Source organism: Lepidochelys kempii, chromosome 7, assembly GCF_965140285.1.
Source record: "Lepidochelys kempii isolate rLepKem1 chromosome 7, rLepKem1.hap1, whole genome shotgun sequence".
Lineage (NCBI taxonomy): Eukaryota > Metazoa > Chordata > Testudines > Cheloniidae > Lepidochelys > Lepidochelys kempii.
Genome location: NC_136386.1, coordinates 1,609,487 through 1,635,082, shown reverse-complemented (window position 1 = coordinate 1,635,082; position 25,596 = coordinate 1,609,487). Strand labels below are relative to the sequence as shown.

General features: G+C 46.5%; 1 protein-coding gene across 6 annotated transcripts in view; it reads left to right on the top strand.

Annotated features, from left to right (window-relative positions):
- The window catches only part of ARIH2 (ariadne RBR E3 ubiquitin protein ligase 2), a 53,982-nt gene that overhangs the window by 4,367 nt on the left and 24,019 nt on the right, over positions 1-25,596 (top strand). The window contains exons 1-3 of one of the 6 annotated variants that reach the window (XR_012159736.2): positions 572-758; positions 6,407-6,750; positions 20,325-20,392. Coding sequence is in view for 5 of the 6 variants with exons in the window: in XM_073350882.2 (XP_073206983.1) it covers positions 6,502-6,750; positions 20,325-20,392 (317 nt within the window). In the remaining variant the exon portion in view is untranslated. Of the gene's footprint in view, positions 1-571; positions 759-3,623; positions 4,012-4,068; positions 4,289-6,406; positions 6,751-20,324; positions 20,393-25,596 lie in introns of those variants that run through there. The other 5 variants (XM_073350883.2, XM_073350879.2, XM_073350880.2 and 2 more) reach the window with 5 other exon arrangements.

Genomic DNA, 25,596 nt, shown 5'->3' with positions numbered 1-25,596 from the left:
CCAGTGCCTGGAAGCTGGCCCTGCCCAATTTCAGAAGCAGGCTCCAAACAACTTCCCCGGGACCAGGGCGGATGCGGCCTCCGCGGCCGCTTTCACAGCGGGACCGGCTGTCTGTCCCGAAGGGCGCGCTCTAGGGCCAGCGGGAGGGGAGGGGCGGCGGGGCGGCGCCCGAGGCCTGCGCGACCCCGGGGCGGCCGGGCCGGGTACCCCGCCGTTCCGCAGCGCTGAGTGGCCCAGGGGCGATGGCAGCGGGGCCGGGGCCGGGGCAGCCCTGCGGACCCCGCCCGCGTCAGACCCGCGGGCCGGGGCAGCCAAGGGGAGGAGAGCCAAGGTGTGGCCGGGCCCCCGGGGCCGAGGGCAGCGCGACCCGGGCACGCCTGGGGCGGGGCCGAGACTCCCCCCCGGCCCCGCCCCGCGCCCCAGCCGCAGGGGGCGGCCCCCGCCATCGACGCGTGCTACGGGGGGTCCCGCATGGCCGGCGGGGAGGCGAGCGGAACCTCCCCCCGCCGCCGCCGCCCGAATGGTTCGGACCATGCCCTGGTCGCGTCACCTCCTCCGAAGCGCGGGCTTCCCCGCGTCCCACGCGCCGGCGGAAATGACGTCTGGCTGGACGCCAGAACTTCCGGTGCGCAGGCAGTAGCGGCCCGGCAGGAGGAGCCCGGGGGGAAGCGGCCCCCCTCTTCCCGGTGGTCCCGGCACCCCGCGGCCTGCCCCGTACCTGGGCCCGAGCCTGCCGCGGCCTTCGCCCCGCAGCCCCGGTAGGTCGGAGGGAAGCCGGGCCTTGTTTACGCCGGGACAGCGCTGAGGAGACGGGCAGGGCGCCGGGCTGCTCCCTCCCGCGGGCGCAAGCGGGACGTGGCTGGAGCGGGTAGGGCCTGGGCCCTGTCCCCGCGCTCCCCTGGAGCCCGGCACGGAGCGGGGGGCGGCTCTCCCCCGGCCTGGCTGTGGAATGGGGGGAGTTGTGTGGTGCCCCCTTCCTGAGGGCTCCTTCTCCTCCCCCAGCCCAGCTGTACCACGGGGAGGAGGGGGCTGTGTGGTGCCCCCTCCCTGAGGGCTCCTTCTCCCCCCCCAGCTCAGCTGTACCACGGGGAGGAGGGGGCTGTGTGGTGCCCCCTTCCTGAGGGCTCCTTCTCCTCCCCCAGCCCAGCTGTACCACGGGGAGGAGGGGGCTGTGTGGTGCCCCCTCCCTGAGGGCTCCTTCTCCCCCCCCAGCCCAGCTGTACCACGGGGAGGAGGGGGCTGTGTGGTGCCCCCTCCCTGAGGGCTCCTTCTCCCCCCCCAGCCCAGCTGTACCACGGGGAGGAGGGGGCTGTGTGGTGCCCCCTCCCTGAGGGCTCCTTCTCCCCCCCCAGCCCAGCTGTACCACGGGGAGGAGGGGGCTGTGTGGTGCCCACCTCCCTGAGGGCTCCTTCTCCTCCAGCCCAGCTGTACCACGGGGAGGAGGGGGCTGTGTGGTGCCCACCTCCCTGAGGGCTCCTTCTCCTCCAGCCCAGCTGTACCACGGGGAGGAGGGGGCTGTGTGGTGCCCACCTTCCTGAGGGCTCCTTCTCCCCCCCCAGCCCAGCTGTACCACGGGGAGGAGGGGGCTGTGTGGTGCCCCCTTCCTGAGGGCTCCTTCTCCCCCCCCAGCCCAGCTGTACCACGGGGAGGAGGGGGCTGTGTGGTGCCCCCTTCCTGAGGGCTGCTTCTCCCCCCCCAGCTCAGCTGTACCACGGGGAGGAGGGAGCTGTGTGGTGCCCCCTTCCTGAGGGCTGCTTCTCCCCCCCCCAGCTCAGCTGTACCACGGGGAGGAGGGGGCTGTGTGGTGCCCCCTTCCTGAGGGCTCCTTCTCCCCCCCCAGCTCAGCTGTACCACGGGGAGGAGGGGGCTGTGTGGTGCCCCCTTCCTGAGGGCTGCTTCTCCCCCCCCCAGCTCAGCTGTGGTACAAGGCGGACTTTTGTGGTGCCCCCGTCTTTGGGGGCTGCTTTTACCTTCCTGAGCCTGGCTGTGCAACTCTGGGGGGAGGGAATTGTGCAGTGCCCCCCTCCCTGGGGACTGCTTCCCCCCCGAACCTGTGCCCAGGGTGGGGGCGGGCTGTGCGGTGTCCCCCTTCTTGGGAGCTAGGTCCCCACCACTAGAGCCAAATTGTGGTGGGCAAGGCTACTATTGGTCGCAGGGCATCTCCACCCCCTCATATACAATGGATCTGTCTTTACCTGGCCCTCATGGGGAGACTTCATTCTCCCTGAGTGTTAGCCTCGGTGAGGGGATGGGCTCCCAGTTGACTGAGTCATTCTAGCCTTTGGGAGTAGGTACCTACCCTGTATCATCCCAACCTGCATATGCTGTGGTTGGGACCTATTAATATCAACCAGGAGCCTTCAGAGCACCAAAAACCTTTCTTGCCCTTCTACTTCAAGGGGCGTTTGGTACGTGGCTCTTAGTGTAGGGGTCCTGGTGGTGGGACTATGGGAATATAGCCTTTCCCCACCTGTGTGCTAGATGGTAGTGATAGTCCAAGGGACATAGTGAGGAGCACAGTATACACTGATTCTTAAGAAAAGCTTTAATGGGATTCTCAGATAAAATTGGCTGCTGTGTACCATTATATAGAGTAACTTGAAAATGGGCAAACTTCAAGTGCAACTTGCTGTAGGCTTTTCGTGCATGCTGCTAAATGAAATTAGGTCTGAAAGGATTCTGTTTAATTTGATAATAATTTCTGTCCTCCACATGTGGCACTCTAACTTCAGCAGGCATGCTGGAGGGGAATCCTTTCTCATGGTTTTGTGACAGGAGTGGCATATTCTTGGCCTACTGGCTGGATGCTATCTGCTTGATGTAAGCGTTTTGGTCCATGACAGGTTCAGAATCTGCAAAATGCAAGGCCTCTTTTTTTTTTTTTTTTTAAAGTTTGAAGTCCTTAAGTAGAAAATTTAATGGAAGTGAACTGATGTATGATTGTCTTAGTTTGAAATGGCTTTAAGTGGTGTGAATTCCCGAATCTATATCGGGTCCAGTGTCAAATCACTCAGACATATTATTATGTTCTTGATTTGCACATGCAGCTGCTGCAGTTGTGAATGCAAATCAGGGAAGTTGCATAGGCAAATGTCCCACAAGGGCAGAAATGTCACCGCTCCTAAAAGCCTTGCATTCTCCTCTGAGTGGAACACAACTGTTTAGTTATTACATAAGGCCCTTAGTCTACTCCCAAAACATTCCACTGCATCAGTGTAAACCCCCCTGTACGCTGAAGGACTAAATGGACCATAACGTAAATGTAGCTTGTCTTTCTCCACAGGATGAGCATGATGCCTTGGGTAGGACTGAAGGCTTTCCTAACTAGTAATATCTGTCTGTCCTGAGTGATCTATGAGATTTGCTAGATAAAACTGGCATAATCATTAGATTATTGAGGACTACCCTTGGGTGGTTCTAGCATATCTTTTAGACAGATGTGCATTGCTCAAACCAAAGATACGGGCTCTATGCAAGAATTACTGGGTGAGGTTCTATGGCTTGTGTTGTTGCAGGGGATCAGATTATCATAATGGTCCCTTCTGGCATTAATCTGTGATTAACCTTTTCTCAGAGAGGCTCAAAGCAAACGAGTGTGTGTGTGTATATATATATGTGTGTGTATATATATATATATACACACACACGTGTGTGTGTGTGTATATTTGCTTTGGACTTGGCAAAAGCAGAACTCAGCACTGACTATGAAATATAATATTGAGGAATCTTTGGAGAGCCCACAGTGGAAACCCAACAAGAGAGACATTAGCTGCACGTAAAACACGCTTACCAAATAGATCAGCTTTTCCAAATATTTTCCTTAGAAGCCAATTTGTTTCCCTCCCTTCATTTCTGAAAGTTTCCATTTGGGGAAGCCTGAGAACTCTTTTGTATCTAAGAGGTTTCATATGACATTGGAAGAACCTGCTTTTAGAATCTGTTATATGGATGATTTCTCAATGATGTAACTTAGTTACTTGGATTTGGTGTCTTTTGCATCTGGCAGAAAAGGTGAATATTTGTCTGTGGCAGCTTGACTAACTCATGTGTTTTATTGACATTTCTATAGTGTTCATTGCTTTAGTATCAATGTTATGGTATGGGAATATCACTCACTGAAGGCTATTACTCAGAGTTCTACATAATTTGGCAAAATAAACTTGTACCACAACTTAAATGTTCTCTCCATAGTCCCAACCCTCTAATCCTTTGGTTGTAGAGGAAACTGAAGGATATTAAAAAATATGTGGATGTGACACACATTGAAGATAAGTCAAGAAATCATGAGGTACGTTATGGGTATGGAGAACGGAATTCAGCAGGCTAATGTGATTAGATTCTAACCCTCATCCTCTCCTATTGGAGGAGGTTTAAATCTGCTGAAATTATGGCAGTGCCTCAGATTAATTATACATTAAGTCTACTCCTGAATGACTTAGAGTACCGAACAAATGTGTTTAAATCAGGAAACAAATAGAGTGGGGGAAAATAATGAAGTGCTTTGGTTGAGATTGTCCATGCACTAAAGTCAGGAAATTCAAAGTTCTGGTTCTCGCGGCAACAGTAACTTGCCACATATATATTAAAAGATTAAAGTTAACAACATAAACAGCAATTCAAAATACCACATATGCAAGGGGACCAATTTATGCTTCCCTTGGGAAGTGTAACTTCAACATTTTTTTATCTTTTGCATGTAAAACTCAGTCACATCAGTGTAGTCCAGCTCTTTTTTTCATTTGTATTTAATATAGACCCTCTTGAGACCAAATTAACTTGGTTAGATCCTAGCTTGTGATTTTATTACAGAGATGCATCCTTCAGTTATGAGTATCAGCTTCTGCTGTCTGATGACCCCTTTATAACTAATACGTTGTGGTCATTATATTGGTGACTTGAGTAGAAGTTGTGCAAGACAGGTAACTAAGATCAAATTGACTACTTTACCAACAGCAATGAAAACGTTAAGCATAATTTAGCTATGTTGATCCTTGTGTAATTTTAGGAGCTAAACATTAATTTTTACTGAGAATGTCAAGAAAATGGACTAATTTCTGTAGTTTTCTCCTCTTTGGATATAGGACCCCAGCCAAGTGTAAACCAAGGCATGTGCCAGATTCCAATTATGAGAACATACTGAGGAGCTCATGCCTTTCTGAGCCACTGCTTTGGGTGCAGCTCAGAGCTCTGGGATTCTCTCCCCACCCTCATTCTGAGCTGCCAGTTAAATTCTATGCTCTAGAGCAGGGGTCGGCAATCTATTGCACGTGTGCCAAAGATGGCATGTGAGCTGATTTTTAATGGCATGCTGCTGCCTCCAGGTCCCAGGCACCAGCCCAGCTCAGCCTGCTGTTGAACCCAGGCCGGCACCGGGCTGAGTGGGGCCGGCGGCTGGGACCCCGGCAGGCAGCAGCGTGCCATTAAAAATCCTGCCCGCCCTGGCCCGTCTCCCCCCCCCCCCCCCCGCCTGCTGGGGCAAGGTGAAGAAGCTTGGTTTTGCCCGCTGCTGCTGCAGGGCAGGCAAGTTCCCCCTCCCCCACCTCTTCCCCCAGCGTGCTGGGTTCCTGCCCCTCCTCCTCTCCCGTCTTGACCCCGATCAGCTGATAGCCTTTGTGAGGGAGGGGGAGAGAGAAGCGGAGCTGCAGACCCCTCGCTGCTCCTGGGAAGAGGTGGGAATGGGGCCTTGGGGAAGGGGGGTGGAATCAGGGCATATCCCCTCCAGCCCCCTGCCCTGAGCTGCTCTGGGCAGGGGGCTGGGAGCACCCACACGACCCTAGCCCACACTCCCAGCCCTCTGCCCTGATCCCTACCCACCCACACCCAGCCCTCTGCCGTAACCTCTGCACCCACCACACATACCCAGCCCCCCACACCCCATGCCCTGACTCTTGCACCCCCCACATTCCCACCCCCACCCTGAGCACCAAACGGGAGCTCCTGCACCTCCACCCCACATTCCCACCTGCACCCCTCGCACCAAATGGGAGCTGCCCAGGTAAGCACTTCACACCTAAACCTCCTGCCCCAACCCTGAGCCCCCTCCCTCATTCTAGCACCTGGCCAGACTCTACACCCCAACCCCCAGCCTGCTCCTTCACCCCCAGCCCTGTGCTTAGTGCAGAGAGAGAGAGCGGGGAAGACAAAACATCTTTAAGACCTGGGAGGAGAACTAGGAAACAGTTCAGTAAGCCCTGGTTGAGAACTACACTAGGGAGACATGCCCAGGTTTTGCAGGTGCAGAAGTCAAAGCTGATCTTTAGTCAGGGACCTTCATGATAGACTGTTGCTCTCTAGCTCAGCATCAGGTCAGTGCTTTTCTTACTGTTTTATCATCTGTGTGGTATTGAAATATTCTGTTACAATTTCTTAGGCACAAGAAAAAAATTTTTTTTCCTTCCCCGCTTAGGAGACAGAAGTCAGATGAATTCAAAGGAGTGATAAAGTGTGGCAGAGGAGAAGCTGTGGTTGCTTTCCTGGTCTGCAGTTTGGCAGGGCACTAAGATGTCTGTGGACATGAACAGCCAGGGCTCTGACAGCAATGAAGAGGATTATGACCCTAACTGCGAGGAGGAGGAAGAGGATGAGGATCCTGGGGATATTGAGGATTATTATATTGGGGTAGCTAACGATGTGGAGCAGCAGGGAGCAGATGCTTTTGATCCAGAAGAATATCAGTTTACCTGCCTGACTTACAAGGAGTCAGAGAGCACCTTGAACGAGCACATGGTCAGCTTGGCCTCCACATTAAAGGTGAGCAAATGTTTCTGCATTCATCAGGTGTGCACTTAAGGCTGTATGACTGAAAAGGCAAATATTGATCAAAAATTGGAGTAGGATCACTACTTGATGAGTGTGGTGTTTAAGATTAGTAGTTCTGAGCTGACTCAGGGCTTTACAGACTACTGCATACTGGGTCTGGGGGTTGATCATAAAAGCTATTTACAGAACCTTTATTTTGTGTGAATTTTCAGAGCTAAACTTCTTTCATTAATATTGGAGAGTTCTAAAACAACAAACGAGGCAAAGGGAAGAGAAACAAGTATGAAAAGACATCACAGACACAATATAAATAGCTGTACTTATGTTCGTTCAGAAAATGACTGGCAAGAAGCAAACGATGCTAAGAGCATAAAGTCCAAAACAAATACTCTGCAAGTTTGAGAGACAGTAATCAGACTTAAAGATAGCTCAGATCTCCTGCACCAGCCCTATCATTGCATTGACAAGCAATTTGATTAAGGATGGTGAGCTTGTCTGCTGTTATACTAATGACTAATTCCTCATTGGAGAAGATTTCCACTTCCATAAGTCAGCCCGTTGACATTAAGTAGTGTTCAAGAGAGACTATATTATCCCTTTTGTGTAGCTGGTAGTATGTTACAGGCCAGTAGCAATGCAAATGTTCTTGTACTGCACTACCAATGTGCTTCCTTCCCATCGTGGAGTGGCAACTTAGAGACTGAATTCTCATCTTACCTCTATATAATGCTTTCAGACCTTGACACCTCAGCTAAAGCCATCAACAGGTCTGCCATGTAGTGTCAGATGTAATGGTGTCATATTGTGATGTGGACCCTTGGCCATGGGAAGCTGGAGAGAAACAATCACACTTCACAAAAGTTGTCTAATGTTGTGATAGCAATACAGCGTAGTCACTAACCTGCCACCCACACCTTTATCGGATCTTGATGCCCACTAACCATCTATAGCTTCAAGCTATTTAATATTCCATTCTCCCCTACCATAGCTAGCTGGCTCTTGGTCACATTATCTAGAATCTGTAAAGGACAGGGAAAACTGAGCTAGAATGTAAATGTTCTAGAAAGAATAAAGTGGACAGAAGGAGGGGGCAAATGGGAGGAATTGACCTGCACTTGGATCTGGCTTCCAGTCACTGTCATTTTTAAGTGACACAGTAAACATTTAGAAAAGGCTGTTTTGCTTCATGCCTGGGTGACTCATAATGTACCCCCTTAAAAGGGGTAAGTGACGTGTCCATTGAATCATATGAATGAAAACACTAGACCTTCAGGTTTAAAATCTGAGTGGATCCTTACTTTGCCACAACACACCAAGGGTTGTTTTTACAAAGACCTGAGGACAGCATCAAGTTTGTATTAAAACCGTGAAGACTACAGTTGCCCTCATCTTTAAAATCATAGACTTTAAGGCCAGAAGGGATAATCATAGTTGTCTGAACTCCTGCACATCACAGGCTACAGAACCTCAACCACTCCCTCCTGTATATGCTATAATATGAGTTACTGAAGTCCTCAAATCTTGATCTAAAGATTTTTAAATTACAGGTAATCCATCATTTACTTTAGTTCAAACCATCAATTGATCAATGCCATACACTGTAGAGGAAGGCAAAAAAACGCAGGGTCTCAGGCCAATTCTCTTCAATTTGTCAAGGTCATTTTGAATTCTAATCCTGCCCCCCAAAGACCTAGCAGCCCCTCCCAGCTTGGTGTCATTCGCAGATTTTATAAGCATATTCTCCACTCCATTATCCAAGTCCCTACTGAAAATACTTAATATTACTGGACCCAGGACGGACCCTTGCCGGGCCTCGGTAGATGTGTCCTTCTAGTCTATCAATGAGCCATTGGTTAGCTACTCTTTGAGTACAATCTTTCAAACAGTTATGCTCTCACATTTTACTAACCACATTTCCATAGTTTGTCCCATGTGACATGAGCTATAGCAAAAGCCGTACTAAAATCAAGATATGTCACGTGCAGCTTGTCTCCTATCCCTTAGGCCAGTAACCTTGTCTGAGAAGGAAATTACGTTGGCTTGGCATTATTTATTCCTGACAAATCCATACTGGCTATTCCTTATAACCCTATTATCCTCCAGGAGCTTACAAATTCATTAATAATTTGTTCGGTTATCTTTCCAGGTACTGAAGTTAAGTTGACTGGTCCATAATGGCCTAGGTCCTCTTTGTTTGTTTCCCTTTTTGAAGATAAGTACTATGTTTGCCTTCTCCAGTCCTCCGGAACCTCACCTCTCTTCCATGAGTTCTCAAAGATGTACACTAATGGTTCCAGCATTGCTTCAGCTAGTTCCCGAAGTTCCCTATACCAAGCCAATGGATGCCAAGAACTGTACTAACAGGTACCCAAATACAAATCAGGTACAGCCTCTAGAGCAGTTTGGTCAATATCTCATACTGCACAATATAGGTGCAAATTTCTTAAGGCATAACACAAAACCCCATATATTCTCAGCTTGCCAAAAACAGTGCAATGTTAAGTGATGCTAGCAACTAATTAATGTCAGATGTGTCTAACAAAAGAGTGGGTCCATTCAGATTTAGAGGGTGCTAAATTAGACATGCTCAGCAAAGCTAGGATTCTGTTACCACTCAGATTGTTGTTCATATCCGGCATGTCCAAAAGATCGGAAGTCACATCCTGAGTACGAACAGGTACAGCAACTCAAATGCTGAAGGAAAAATTGATTCTCATTGACTAAAGCAAGAAGGACCCTTCATCTCATGAGCAACAAATTTCCGAGTCTTTGGGATGCATCCAAGAAGACTGCTCTTAGCACACAAGCAAAGGAGTGCCTCGTCTTTGCTATGGAACAAAATCAGCACTGGTGCAATTGATGTAGTGACATCTGTTGAGCAGATCTGGTGAAGACTCAAGTCAATGGGAGAGCACTCTGATGTTGATGTAATTATTCCACCTCAATGAGAGGCGGAAGCTGTTGATGGGAGAGTGTCTCCTGCTGACATACTGCGGTGTCTACACCACGCTAAGTTGATGTAAGTGACGTCACTCGGGACTTTTGTAAGTGACTTTTTTGCACCCCCAAGTGACACAATTTACATCAACTTAAGCAGTAGTGTAGACAAGACCACAGATGAATATCATCAGGCACTACTGACTTGAATACATCTACTTATCTAGATATTCTTTAACCAGTTCTTCTCCTATTTTGGCTTGCATACCTTTCCCCTTGTTAATAATTGTTTTCAGTATCTGGTCACTATTAACCTTTTTAATGAAGACTGATACAAAATAGACTGATGCCAAAATAGGCATTAAACATCTCAGCCTTCTTGCTGTAATCAGTTATTAGCTCTCCTTCACCTCTAAATAGTGGCCCTTCACTTCTTTTAATCTTTCACTTGTCCTAATATATTTAAAGAACCTCTTGTTATTGTCTTTTATGGCTGTTATGAGGTGTAACTTTGATATTGTCCCTACATGCTTGTGCTGTTTTGTACTTTTGCTTTGCAATTTATTTGTCCTCTCTCTTTGTCAGGTAAATACAGAGCTGATGGAGCTATATTGACCTCTTACTATTCTTCCTATCTTTCCTTCGCCTCAGAATAGTTTGCTCTTGTGCCTTTAATATTATCTTTTTGAGAAGCCCACAAATCCCCTTAATTCCTTTTTCCCTTAGATTTTCTTCCCATGGGACCTTACATAGCAGTTCTGAGTTAAGTCTTTTTTAAAATCCATTATTCTGTTGCCTGTATCATTTCCTGATCACTTTCACCGAAGTTGCCTTCAGATTTGCAACCAGTTCCTTCCTGTTAGTCAGAATCAAGTCTAAAATTGCCATCCCCTTAGTTACATCCTCCACTTTCTGAAACAAATTGTTATTGGACATTTTTTATTTTGCTGTGTTACTTTTCCAACAGATATCTGGGTAGGGAAAGTCCATGTGATGGGGTGTGACTCACCACCTCCTGATGGCCATGCTGGGAATTAGCTCTTGGCTGCCAGTAAGCCTTTCTCTAGTGGTGTCTCGCCACCATCACTTCTGCTCCACCTGTAAAACCCATGTCACTCCCCGGACCCACGGCATCCTTTTCTAGGCATGGACCTCCGGCTGTGCTCCCCTGCACTTTCTCCCCCCTTCCAGGGGAACCAGCTGTCTCTAGTTCATCCACTTGCCACTGTGGCCTACTGTAGCTGTCAGTGTAGCCCCTCATGTCAAGGGGTAAACTGCAGTCCGAACACTGGCCACCCCCTCTGTGGCAAGTGGGGGAGAAGGCTTTGAATCAGGATCCTCAGGCTGGAGCACCCTATTGCTCTTCCACCCAACACTGCTCTATCTAAGGTACTCCTCTAAGTCCTTTTCCCTTGCACTCCAGGGAGAGATTGACTTTGCTCTATTGAGCAGCTCTTCTTATATGGCCCCACCAGCCCTGATTGGCTGCTCCAACCAACCTTCTTCTGATTGGCTCTCTGCAAGCCCTCTTTCCATTGGTTGGGTTTTGTGCGGCCTCCCTGAGGGTTGCTTTAATCCTCTATCTACCTATGTGGGGCAGCTGCCCCACCACAGCCCCCATTACTAATAGATCTTGGGTTTTGGGTATTTCTGCTGTGCTAAAAATGCTCCTCCTCCTCCTGATTTGGTGCTCTATAGTAGACCCCCACCTGGTCTATAGTAGACCCCTACCTGGTCACTCCTGGTTTGTCCTCCTTTTGTCTTCACCCAGAGACTTTCAGCTGGTCTGCCCTCACCTCCTTCTGGACCTCAGGACAAGTATATATTCTTGATGGGCTATATGCTCAAAGACCAAACATTGCAGCTTTTGGCTACTGCATGAAAATTGTAGAAACTCAGTGTAGACAAAGTGAAGCCAAATAGTCTGTTTCTTCCAAGCTGATTGAACTGCAAAGAGCAAACAAATCACTTGAAGGGCAAATACTATTTTAAAATTGTTTTAATAATCTCGTAACAGAGAAGGATTTCTTTTCATTAACTTGTGCCCATTTAATAAAGTGGTGTGACACAAGAAGGCTACAGGTCCCAGTGGGCAATACTCCCTTGTGCTTTGAGCAACCTCTGCTTGGGCTGGAATGGAGTAGTCAACCCCGTGCGCAGGCTACATCTCCCATGTTAAAGCTGAGTGAGCTCACGTGATACATTTGTTTTAATCTAGTAAAGCTTTTAGTTACCTGTCACCCACCAAGTGGGAATGGCATTGGGGTGGGGCAGTAAAGACATTCATTTTGAAACTTGGGGTCTTATGCTCTTAATCAAATAGATTGCTTTGCTGATGCAGCTGTAGCAAGACATTAATTTAACCACCTTTCCCTGCATGAACAGCCCAGCTACCTCTTCCCAACTTGATCTACCATATACACAAACTCATTTGTGATGTATCTACTGGGAGACATTTCACAGATCTGAGACAGTTCAATAGTTCCTATTCTCTTCCTTTGCTTGTGTGTTAAGAGCAGTCTTCTTGGATGCATCCCAAAGACTCGGAAATTTGTTGCTCATGAGATGAAGGGTCCTTCTTGCTTTAGTCAATGAGAATCAGTTTTTCCTTCAGCATTTGAGTTGCTGTACCTGTTCGTACTCAGGATGTGACTTCCGATCTTTTGGACATGCCGGATATGAACAACAATCTGAGTGGTAACAGAATCCTAGCTTTGCTGAGCATGTCTAATTTAGCACCCTCTAAATCTGAATGGGCCCACTCTTGTTAGACACATCTGACATTAATTAGTTGCTAGCATCACTTAACATTGCACTGTTTTCGGCAAGCTGAGAATATATGGGGTTTTGTGTTATGCCTTAAGAAATCTGCACCTATATTGTGCAGTATGAGATATTGACCAAACTGCTCTAGAGGCTGTACCTGATTTGTATTTGGGTACCTGTCAGTACAGTTCCTGGCATTCATTGGCTTGGTATAGCTTATTTCAGGGAGTATTTAAAGGATACCATTGTAATGTTTAAGATTTCTAACAGCTTCATCTAGTCACAAAAGTCACTAAAAATGTTTAGCTGAGTGTCAGAAATATAACAACTATCGAACAGGAAGCTGCGCTTTCCTTGCTGTTCTCTAAATGTCCACTCCATGTGACATTTTAAACTTTAACTCTGCTGCCTTCATGTTTTGTCACTGGTACCCTGTAGAACAAGAGTTGTCCATTTCTTAGGATTCTTAGGATCTCATCTTTCATGTGTATCTAACATGCAGACTCTCCTGTCCCCTTATTTGTCATCTTTATGAGGCATATTAGGTTGAAGAAAATTCATGTCCCATTAGCAAGCATGAAGATGGGGGACATTGGATAGCTGCCGTTAAGAAAACAACATAGTATCATTAAATGTTGATCTTCCCCCGCCCCCACTGAGAGATCCACTACTAGTCATGGTTTTGAGATACTGAAACAGTAGCTGATGTTTCTGAGAACTGTTAGAAATTCTCGTTTAGACTGCTTATGTAATAATGTCCTTGATCTCAAAAGTCTTAACAAATCTATAGCAGTTTCCCTTTAACATGATTTCTTCATAAGTTGTATTATACTTATGGGTAACAGCCCATTCCTTTGTGTGAGGGTTTTTCACACTTCTTGCTATCACTCTAGGATTTTTATGATGATCCCCCTTTTTCCTTAGGGAGACTAGTGATTCCCCAGCTCTTTTATTCCAAGACTGCCTATAGAGCAGTTGTTGTAAGATCTGTGCTGTGGGTCAGGAACCCTTCCTAGACTCAGTGCCACCTTTCTCTTCAAGGACTAAAGTGGTTTAGTACTTAGGCAGTGTTTGCCCCCTAAGAGGAAAGTTTGAAGGGTAAATTAAAGACCCTTTTGAGGAAATACAATGTTGGAGATAGTCCAAGGTTCGGAAGCTGTGCACCTGGCTCTCACTCCTGGGAGACTGTTTTCTGTGCCACCTCTGTTCTTCATTAGCCTGGGGAAGCAGTTTTGCTACGGCCTTTTGAACAGATCTGCTGTTAGTGCTGTTGACCTGGCTCACATCCATCTGTGTTCTTTGCTTCAGAGAACTAGATTCTGTGGTTCATTCATTTCCCAGGATAGCATTGCATGAGGGCCCAGTAGTGCAGTGAGCCTTGCACTTCCGTTTGTCTTATTCTTTTGGATTCCCTCTCTGATGCCTTCTAGAACAATTTTTTGATGGTGACTGGACTGGACTGTGACCATGGCCACTAAAGCACGTATTCTACTCTTGTCCTCACACTGATATTTCTTAATGGGAATTTGATTCAGTTGTGAATTGACTGCTCTGGTCACCTATTTCTTTGGACAGCATTCTTGCTTGTCCAGGTTAGCTTCCAGTCTTGAATGTCTGTTTTCTCTTTGCAGTGTAAGGTATAGTGGACCCATACTTAGAAACCTCTTGGGCTGTTTCCTCCCACTTAGAGCCCTCAGTTCCTTACAAGTCACATGGCACTTTCTATGTGGAGTTTGGCTTGGCCTAACTCTTACTGAAGTTAGCTACCCAACTGAAGAGACTCCTTATCACATGGTACATGTCTGACCAAGTATATGAATGCACTCATCATATTTTGATAAGCATGTATACTCCATTAACCTAGATAGACCCTGCTTGTTGTTTAATCTTTAGTACCTAGCACAAGGGGACATCAGTCCCTGATTGGGGTCCTTAAGTTCTACTGTAGTACAAATAATATCTTCTGAAACTTTGTTCCCTTAGCTGTTGCTGTTACTGCTTCCATGCAACAGAGGGAAGTTCTGTATGTTACACTGAAACTGTACTATTATCTAGCAAATGTGTAAAATCCGGATAGTACCAATAATATACTCAACTTCAATGGGATAAGGATTATTCCTTTCATATAAGGCTTGTAAATTTGTGGTATTCAATGTGCAGTATCTGCTCAAAAAAAATTTTGAGCCAAAATAAAACAAAACTCCTTAAACAATTACCTCAAAATGCAATGTACCAGAATGTCTGTAGTGGATCTTTGGCTGGAAAGATCATAGAGCTGGCAGGAAAGCCCAGGACTTGCAAATTTAGTAGTTTCACAGGATTATTTGAAGAAAATCAGTTTTATTCCTCGCTGCCCAAGCCTGCAGCTTGTTGCTATTTCCAATTTGATGGAAAAACTAACTACAGATGTGTGGGTTGATTAAATCCCACTCCTTTTCTTTTCTCTGATTCATGCATCACCTAAAACTTGCAGCCTGGCTGGATCTGCCTGAGCGAACATGGCAGCTCACAGCTGTTGCTGAGTCTGATTTGGTGGACGGTGGAGGGAAGAGACAGCACTATGGAAATGTCTAAACAGTCTTTCCGCAAATCTGAGTTTCACATTGCCATCTTATAGCTGGACCAGAAGAGCACAGAAGCTGTGTGAGGCAGTTAAAATACATTGCCAAATTCACATGCTATGGCTGTCAAATTCAATAATTCAGCTGAGATTGCTATTCTCTGTACCCTGAAGTGATGGCCTTCATATGAGCAATTTCTTCTCTTTCCTTCAGTTGTGTCTCTTAAAAACACACCTGGGATCCTCTAGCAGAGAGAAATGGTGAAATGGGGCAGAAGATGGGTTTGTCTTTACTGCAGAGAACTCAAGTCGTGACCAAGCACATCCTTAACTCGAGTGTGATGGTGCTTTTAACTGGAGTCGGCTGTCCTGCTGGGGCACAGGGTACGGCTTGAATGAGCACAACTCAGTAACAGCTAACACAACCCTTCTGTATAATGTCTTGGTTAGAACTTATTTTCATTGGGCTTGCATTGTCTCCCCTGGAAAAATAACTTGCGGTCTGAGAAATACTGCACTTTGCGTTTCCCTAACAAAAGCTCTGGTGCTCCCACTTGGCAGCTGAAATGTCTGTGCTTTGTACACGTGAGAGCAGGTAGATTAAGGCTAATGTAAAATGATGAAGTACAGAGAACAAGGAGTTAAGACTTAACATGAGATCCTCTTTATTCAGTGCGCAGCAAACTATGTTGTGGACTGAAAGCACCTGCAAGTCCTGCTTAGCAGCACTTGTAGTATTTATCAGTCCTTAACTGCACTCTGCCTTCCTTGTAAATAGGTTTCTAATCTTGTGGGCTGACATTGGGTGTCTGCACGCCTATGGTGAGGTGATGGTTGGAGATTAAAACCCTGTCATTTAGACATAGTTGTGCCATGCTGGCTGTCAAGACTGTTCCATGATACCAAGGCTACAGCTCATGAGTCTGAACTGCATTTCTCCTACTTCTTCTATAGCTAACAATCTGTAGCGGAGGGAGAGGCTGAAATGTAAGTCTAATTCTAAGCAATACTCTGAATGCTTAGAACTTTCAAAATTTTCTACCCAGTATGTCAGAAGTCTGAGTTAAGTAGGTGTTTACATTTTTTTAAACAGTATGATGAAAAATGCCTTTCATTTGCCCAGGTTTCAGTCTCTAATAAAAAATATCCTGGGTCTTCTTTATGAATGATAAAGAAGCACAAAAGACTTATTTTTCCCTTTTCAGGTTAAATTTTTACTTAGATATGTTTCATTCTAGTTAGTATATGAAGGTCATGCATGTTTAGAAGTTTTCAGCAAAGTACAGTGTTGCCTAACTGGGATCTAATCTTGGGAGTTGCTGTATTTCCTGTGGTGGTACGGTTTGGAAGGCTGGAGTTGTCTAAATTGACCTCATCTACTCTGCCTTCATTGTTCATCAGCCATGGTGGTTGCAGAGGCTCTTGCTCTTTGTGGGTTGCTTTGACCATGCCGGGGTATTGCTGTAAGTCTGTAAGGGTTTGATCTAGCAGTAATTTATCTTGATCACCAATTACCTTCTCTTGATGAGACAATCCAAAATCGCAGCCACTGGAAAGTCATGTTCTAGGATTAAAAGGAACATTTCTCAGAATTATTTTCTTACCTTTGTGTCTTAGAAAAAAACTTTTATTAGTTAAAACCAAGTGTTGGCTCTACTGGGGGAGAGAGGACTTCCTTCCTGGGCTCTCCCTGGAGAGATTCCCAGCCGCAGCAGTAGTGAGCTCAGACAGTTTAAATGTTTCTTTCTCCTTTCTCCTTCCTACTAGGTTAGTTCTCTTCTCTGGCCAGGCACTTCCAAACGCAACCCTGATTTTGCAGGACGTTGTCAACTTGACTTAAAATCACAGGATGTGTTATTCCGACTCTTCCCTAATGTACTCTCTCCTTAAGTGGTCATGTAATGAGCATGGGGTCAAGCTGCACCCTTACAGGCTCCCAGCCAGCACGTCTCAAAATCTGTGTGTTGGAAAAAATGGATTTTTCTGCGGACCAGTTCGAGCTTAGTCTAAAAATGTCCCTAGGAATTCTATTTAAAACTCTATCAGGTCTCTGCAAAATCTACAATGAAAACAGAGCTCCAGAAAAGCAAGTCAGTCCTGGAAGAGACATTCAGGATGAGGGTGCTGCACAGCTACACCACCAAACTAATCACCGTTAAGGATTCTAAGTTCTCAAACATGAAACATTCTTTAAGCTTTAGGATCAAATTTCTACCTGGGTGGACCACTCTCAAGGCCAGGTAGCAATGGTTGAAAAATTTCAGACACAGATGTCTCTCACATAGAATCGTAGGATTGGAAGGGACCTTGAGAAGTCTTCTAGTCCAGGCCCCAGAACTCAAGGCTGGACTAAGTATTATCTAGATCATCCTGGACAGACGTTTTGTCTAACCTGCTCTTAAAAATCTCCAGTGATGGAGATTCCACAAGCTCCCTAGGCAATGTATTCCAGTGCTTAACCTGCCAGGAAGTTTTTCCTAATGTCCAACCTAAACCTCCCTTGCTGCAATTTAAGCCCATTGCTTCTTGTCCTTTCCTCAGAGGTTAAAGATGATAACAATTTTTCTCCCTGCTCCTTGTAATGACCTTCTATGTTATAATGTCCCCTCTGTCGTCTTTTCTCCAGACTAAACAAACCCAATTTTTTCAATCTTCCCTCGTAGGTCACGTTTTCTAGACCTTTAATCATTTTTGTTTCTCTTTTCTGGACTTTCTCCAATTTGTCCACATCTTTCCTGGAATGTGGTGCCCAGAACTGGACACAGTACTCCAGTTAAGGCCTAATCAGCGCAGAGTAGAGCGGAAGAATTACTTCTTGTGCCCTGCTTACAACACTCCTGCTAATACATCCCAGAATGATATTTGCTTTTTTTGCAACAGCGTTACATGGATCACTCATATTTAGCTTGTGATCCACTATGACCCCCAGATCCCTTTCCGCAGTACTCCTTCCTAGGCAGTCATTTCCCATTTTGGATGTGTGCCACTGACTGTTCCTTGCTAAATGGAGAACTTTGCATTTGTCCTTATTGACTGTCATCGTGTTTGCTTCAGATCATTTTTCCAGTTTGTCCAGACCATTTTGCATTTAATCCCATCCTCCTCCAAAGCACTTGCAACCTCTCCCAGTGTGGTATTGTCCACACACTTTTTATAAGCATACTCTCTGTGCCATTATCTAAATCACTGATGAAGATATTGAACAAGATTACGTAGGTGGGGGCCAGGCTGCAACTGCTGGAAAATAAGGTGACCTGTCTAGCAAAATGAGCTGAGGACACAGCCAATTAACTCTATGCTCTGCAGCTGTTAAGAAGGAATAGAGCGCCCAGAGGATTCCTTTATCCGAGCCTTCAGATGTCGGAGCGTTCTCTTCGGCAAGATAAACTTTTCAGGACACGTCAATATGATGAGTGATTCTTACCCTGAAAAAAGACAAGAACCAGAGGACTGTAAATCATACCACCCAACTTGATTAATCTGGACATCAGAATATGTGAAGATTTTTGATAATTGGGCTTTACATATTGGAGATCAACAAACCACAACATCTGCAGAACTCTATATCATATGCTACTCCAGGGGGGTGAAACAAAGGTCTCCATGTCTGTATGCAGAAATTGATCATGTTTATTGCATTACCTCTTTTCAATACCTGAGAAACTTAACTTTGCCCAGCAATTTATAGTGTCTTGCAAATTGTTCTGTAACTCTGCCATGGAAACTGCTGCTCATCAAGAGTAGCTTCCTGCCTGTTGGGCTGAGGCACTGTGCCCCCACTCCTTCAGCATGTGGTGCTTGCACTTTAGCTACCCCTGCTGCAATGTGTTTTGAGGACAAACATAGCATTAGGGGCTGTCAGCCTTGTCCTAAAGGCTGATCCTTCTAACCATGCCCATTCTCCTGAGCTGCCTCCAAGGTGTTGGCCCTTAATATATCTGAATCTCCATATGTGACTCTCTAATTCACAGCCTTGCATTTTAAAAGCAAGTGTTCAGTACCTGTATTGTTATGTGGTTCAGACCCCAGCTTTACCCTACAGCCCCATCACACTTTTATGCTCCTATTAATACTGAACCAAGATAAACAATGTGAGATTTGAAACCTCTAACTTGCTTCCTCTTCTTGGTGTTACCTGGAAATATTTTTCATTTAGCCTTTCTGTAAAATTACACAGGGCTACCTTGCTCAGACCAGTTAAAAATTATTTAATTCCAGCCTCTGCCCCAGACCCCTTGCAGTGCATCAACCCATCACTGGAAGTTGTACAGTCTCTAGTCCTGTGGCAGGAAAGCTAAATGTTTCCTTTTCTTTCTTACCACATCCCCTGCCCCCATGTGCAGCTGGGCACCTCTTCTCCGCCCTGCTTATTAAGGGGTGTCTGTTTGCTCATGCACAAGTCACATGGCTTTGTGTGCTCTGTTATGACTAAAGATACGCTTTAGTCATGGAGGTCACTGGTTCCCTGACTTTACCAGGCCTCTGTGACGTCTTCGATTTCAGTTGCCAGTGCCCACGGCTGGAGCCTGGACTGCAGCTGTGTGCCCCTGCCCCCACCGTGGTGGTGGGGTTCAGGCTGTCAGTTCTCTTGCCCCCTGTGGCAGGACTCGGGCTGTCAGTCCCCGCCCCATGGGGCTCCAGCTGTCATTCCTCCCCCGCACTACCACTTATTTTTAGTAAAAGTCACAGACAGGTCATGGGCTCCTGTGAATTTTTGTTTATTGCCCGCGACCTGTCCGTGACTTTTACTAAAAATAACCGTGACAAAATCTTAACCTTAATTATGACCTGGCCCCTGCCTCTTCTCTCTTGAGTCCCACCCTTTTTAGGCCTAGTCAGGGGAAGCAACAGTCAGGTTTTGAGTTTCTCTCACTTGGCTGCATGAAATTGCATCCGTTGGAACAGTGGTTACTTTAGGTACAGCTGTATGTGTAGCTCCGTTCCCCACCCAGGGCATTGTTTATCCTTTTATTGAGGGGATATGTTTCAACTGGGACCCTTCTTTAAAGCTTGAGCTAGAAAATTAATGGCCTGCAGGTTCTGGGTGCAAATAGTGGCAGGCATTGGCATGTTTTACTGTAGGTTTCTTTTGGCCCTGACCGTGGGTGAAAATATGAACTATGTGAAATGGTTTGAGAAACAAATTTCATAGGATTCATTTCCAGCCCAGACCACTAGCACAGAAAAGTCTGAACTGTGACCTGCATTATGGGGTGGTGTGTGTGTGAGTGCGTGCGTACTCCTAGGTGTACAAGGGGGGCTCTGGAAATATGCCTCTTGATTCTTTTTTCCTCTTTTTCAGGTGTCTCATGCAGTTGCTAAGCTTGTATTAGTTAGTTTCCACTGGCAAGTCTCAGAGATTTTGGAAAGGTAAGTGTGACTAACTTGTATGTATCCCATGCTAGTCACTTTTCACTCTCACTGTTTTGCAAATATGAACGTACCAGGATGTTTCCCACTGATATCTACACAAGAGAATGGTTGGGCCATCAGGGAGGCTGCATACTGTACCCCGGGAGTGAAGAGGAAGGCTGCATTTTGATAAGTGGATTCCCGTAGCTGACCAGCTAATGTAGGTGGAATAAAGGGGGAGAGATGATGTTTGTTTGTCCTGGAGGGCTCCCATCTCTTTAAGGGATTAAGCACTGCAAATGCATTTTGCTTTAAATTTGAATATTGAGAAAGCTGCAGCAGTAGTTGATTATAATAAAGGGAAAATTTCCTTTAGAATCTCCTCAGTTTTCTTAACCCTGTTTCTAGTAAGTTTTTCCACTGAAAGAAGAATCTGATCCCTGGCCATAAACAGGTACTGAACTAGTGACGGCTTACAAGGCAGTCATGCTTTCGAATTAAAGCTTTTTGCTCTTTCTGGATACAATTGGTGATTTTTCTGGAGAGCACTGAAAGGATGTTGAGTCAGGATATTGGGAAGTGGGATCCTGACTCAGTAGCCACTCACATAGTACTGAACAATTCTTATAGCAGATCAACAAGCTGCAAAGGCAGAGTGTAAATTCTGTCCAAACCCATCTGAGAAGCACATGCCAGCGGCCAGTGCCTCTTTGCATCTCCTTCTGGCTGGTCCAGAAATAGTAAGAGTGACTCTGCCCCACAAGTCCCTGTTAGCAATCAACCCCTTCCAGAGAGGGTGGGGGAAATGCAGTTTCCTGAATGGCCATGGGTCATGACTCTTTATCTGATGTGTAGTGCACATTGACTGAGCAAGCAAGCAAGCTTCCCATGGCACATAGCTGGTCCCCAAAGAGTCTAGAACAGGGGTCAGCAACGTTTCAGAAGCGGTGTGCCGAGTCTTCATTTATTCACTCTAATTTAAGGTTTTGCGTGCCGGGCTAATACATTTTAACATTTTTAAAAGGTCTCACTCTATAAGTCTACATTACGTAACTAAACTGTTGTATGTAAAGTAAACAAGGTTTTTAAAATGTTTAAGAAGCTTCATTTAAAATTCAATTAAAATGCAGATCTTATCAGTTTAGTGCAGTGGTTCTTAACCTGGGCTGCACGCTCCCCCTTGGGGTGCGAGATGCCCTTTCTGGGGCTGCGAGACAGGCAAGATTTTTTTTTTAGAAGGTAAATCATCAGAAACCCAAATTAAGAACAGGCACATAAGTACAACTACTTTGTTTCATCAAACCTATGTATTTATTAACATTATTTGTATATTACAGTAATCGTTAAAAAATGTATAAAGTTTTTAAGTTTTCAACTTTTTAAGCTAATTGTAGTGTAATTTTTGAAAAGGGGTGAGAGAACATATTTTGAGAACTCCAGAACATCAGCCGGCTGAGCGGTGATGGGTGTAGTGTATTAAATTGCTCCCCATAGGAATGTGCTACTTACGGTGTACTACTTATGGCTGCCAGTCCTGGTGCTCTGAGTGGCATGGTAAGGGGACGGGGAACAGGGGTGGTTGGGTAGATGTGGGAGTCCCAGGGGGCCTGTCAGTGGTGTGGATACGGGTTGGGGCAGTCAGGGGACAGGGAGAAGGGGGGCTTGGATGGGGGGAGGTCTGGGGGGCAGATGGGGTGGGGGGTCCCAGGAGGGGGCAGTCAGGAGACAAGGAGCAGAGGGGGTTGGATGGGGTGGAGGGTTCTGAGGGGGGCAGTCAGGGGGTGGGGGTCCTGGGAGGGGGTGGTCAGGGGACAAGGAGCGGGGGGGTTTAGATAGGTCAGGGGTTATAAGGGGGGCAGTCAGGGGGCGGGAAGTGGGCCGGCTGTTTGGGGAGGCACAGCCTTCCCTACCCCGGTGTAGTGTATTAAATTTCTCCCCGTAGGAATGTGTTACTTACAGTGTACTACTTACGGCTGCCAGTCGTGGTGCTCTGCAAGCAGCACGTTCCTACGGGGAAAAATTTAATACACTACACCGGTGGACAGAATCCCAGACTGGAGGCAGGCTGAGCAGCTCAGCCTGCTGCCAGTCTGGGGTTCTGTCCGCCAGCTCCTGCCAGCCAGGGTCCCGGCCGCCGGCCCCACTCAGCCCACTGCCGGCCCGGGGTTCTGTTCACCCAGGCCGGCAGTCGGCTGAGCGGGGGCGGCAGCCGGAACCCCGGCTGGCAGCCGTGTGCCACGGGTTGCCGACCCCTGGTAGAAACTAGCTCCAGAAGGTGGGATTTCTGCATGGGAGCCACTGCTCTTCTGCAATGTAAGTGGTCAGATCTGGAACAGGAGTACATTGGGGAGGGGCTTTATTTTTAAAATTGCAACATTACAGATTGTTTGTTAGTGCATCTGGTGCTCAAGCTAATGTCAAACTTCCATTTTCCTTCCTGAGCTGCACTTGTTATAAATTCAGTGGTGGCTCCTAATTTAAATCTCTAAAAGTTGTGGAGTGAGAAGAAGAGGGGGTTTACCTATCCCACAGTGAATAGAAATGACTTAGATTTAATTCAGTGATGCGTACATCCATGGTGAAAACCTTCCTCTGCAGTGTTGGAAACCCCAAACAGCAACATGTGGCTACTTCTAATGCTGCTTATTTCTTATTTGGTGTTCTTAGGGGGTGGGGGGCTCTGATACAATTGCATAAATACTTAGCTAGATAATGTATTGGAATCAAAGCGAGACCAAACTGTCCAAACTGAAGTGTGAAATGTCAGCAGCCTTTGCTGAAAGGGGATTTAGATTAGGAAAATCCTGTTGGTCTATCCTAAGAATATACGGGAAATCTAGTTCACATTTGGATTAAACATCACGCTGGGCTGATTTAAGTCAAAGTGATTTAAATCAGAAAGCGGGAAATGGTCATTTAAATAATGGATTTTAAGCTCATTTTGCATGTGTACTTCTGTTATTTTCCTAAAAAGTTGGTTCTCACTAGTTGTTAACCATTAAAATGTGATGATTTGCAACTAAATACAACCTTTACACTAATTTGTGCTGCTTTTTGCTAATCAGGAGGATACACTGGCAATTTTTAAATCCAGATTGGATATTTTTCTAAAATATCTGCTCTAGGAATTATTTCTGGGAAGTTCTATAACCTGTGCTATGCAGGAGGTCACGCTGGCTAACCACAGTGGTCCCTTTTGATCTTTGAATCTGAGATTTATTTAAGCAATTTAGCTTCTTTCTTAGTGAGATTCTTAATTTTTGCATTTTTATTATGGTAAATGATGCATTTCTTATTTAAACTAATTTTTTACTTTTGATTTTTGTCAAGCTTTTTGGATGGGAATTCAATTACAAATGCACCATACCAGCATTTTAAAAAAAATAGTTAAATAAAATTACCTAAAATGTGCTGCATACATAAGAAAAAAGTTTATCAAAACAGGTTTTTCATTTACGACTGATTTATTAAAGGAAATAATATCTATAGTTAGTGAATTGAACTGATTGTTTCTGGGCACCATTTCCTTCAGGATTTTAGAATTAGTAAACCTCACCACCTTATACCTGTTTTTTTTATTCAGCGATTTGAACAGGAAAACAAGCTTTCCTTCTTTTCAGCTTGCCATTAGTTTCTTAGCTTTGAATCAACTAGTCACTGAACTGAACTAGTTGAATAAACTGAAATGAAGAAAATATTCTCTCTACACCAACAGAAGGAACTGCTGTTAAAAGTTGGGTTAGTGCTTAAACTGTGGTTCCAAGGTGCTTAAGCGGTGACTTCCACCAGTTCAATAGTTTGACTTTCTTTAAAATTTCTGTAGCAAACATGTCACGCTTAATATTTTTAAAATTTAAATTATTTTCTTTTTATTAAGTAAAGGCCTATTTAATTTCAAATTTAATTTTAAATAGGTTTTTTTTTAAATAAAACTGTATTTAATATAACCTTAAAAAACTCACAGATAGGTCCAGTTTTTTATTAAAAACAATTTTTATCCACCCTGTTAACCATAGTCACTATTTTTTGAACAGTGCTAGTTTAGGGTTGCCCGGTTTTTGACCGGAATACCTGTCAAAAAGGGACCTTGGCAGCTCCGGTCACCATTGCTGACCGGGCCGTTAAAAGTCTGGGCTAAGGCAGTGGCTCTGCATGGCTCCCGGAAGCATTGGCATGTCCCCCCTCCAGCCCCTACACGTAGGGGCAGCCAGGGGCTCCATGTGCTGCCCCCACCCCAAGCCCCGGTTCCACAGATCCCATTGGCTGAGAACCGCGGCCAATGGGAGCTGCAGGGACAGCGCCTGTAAATGGGGCAATGCACAGAGCTGCCCAGCCACGCCTCTGCATAGGAGCCGAAGGGGGGACGTGCCGTTGCTTCCAGGAACCGCTTGAGGTAAGCGCCACCTGGAGCCTGCACCCTTCACCCCTTCCCGCGCCCCAACCCCCCTGCCCCAGCCCTGTTCCCCCTCCCGCCCTCCAAACCCCTCGGTACCAGCCCAGAGCACCCTCCTGCACGCCAAACCTCTCATCCCCAGTCCCATCCCAGAGCCTGCACCCCCAGCCGGAGCCCTCACCCACCCGACCCCCCCTGCACACCAACCCCCAGCCCAGAACCCCCTTCCCGCACCCTGACCCCCTAATTTCTGGTCCCAGCCACAGAGCCCGTACTCCCTCCTGCACCTTAACCCCCTGCCTCAGCCTTGAGCCCCCTTCTATACTCTGGACACCTCAGCTCCACCCCCCCAGCCCGGAGCCCCCTCCTGCAACCCAAACCCCTCATCCCTGGCCCCACCCCAGAGCCCGCACCCCCAGCCAGACCCCTCATGCCCTCTCGCATCCCAACCCATTGCCTCAGCCCAGAACCCCCTCCCACCTCCTGTACTCCTCATTTCTGACCCCACTCCAGAGCCCTCACCCCTTCCTGCACCCCAACCCCCTGAACCAGCCTGGTGAAAATGAGCGAGTGAGTGAGGGTGGGGAGAGCGAAGGACAGAGGGAGGGGCAATGGAGTGAGTGGGGGCAGGGCCTCTGGTTTTGTGCTAGTAGAAAGTTGGCAACTTATGCTAGTTATGTCCAGAAAAGGAGGGTTTTATTAGCAAGAGTTCACTTTGCTGCATCAAGGGCCTCCATGAAGAATGGACTTAGACTTTCCTTGATCAAGTATCTTCTGCAACTCCACTCCAGTTCAACCAGAAGCTACTCTTCATTAGTGGCAAAATGGT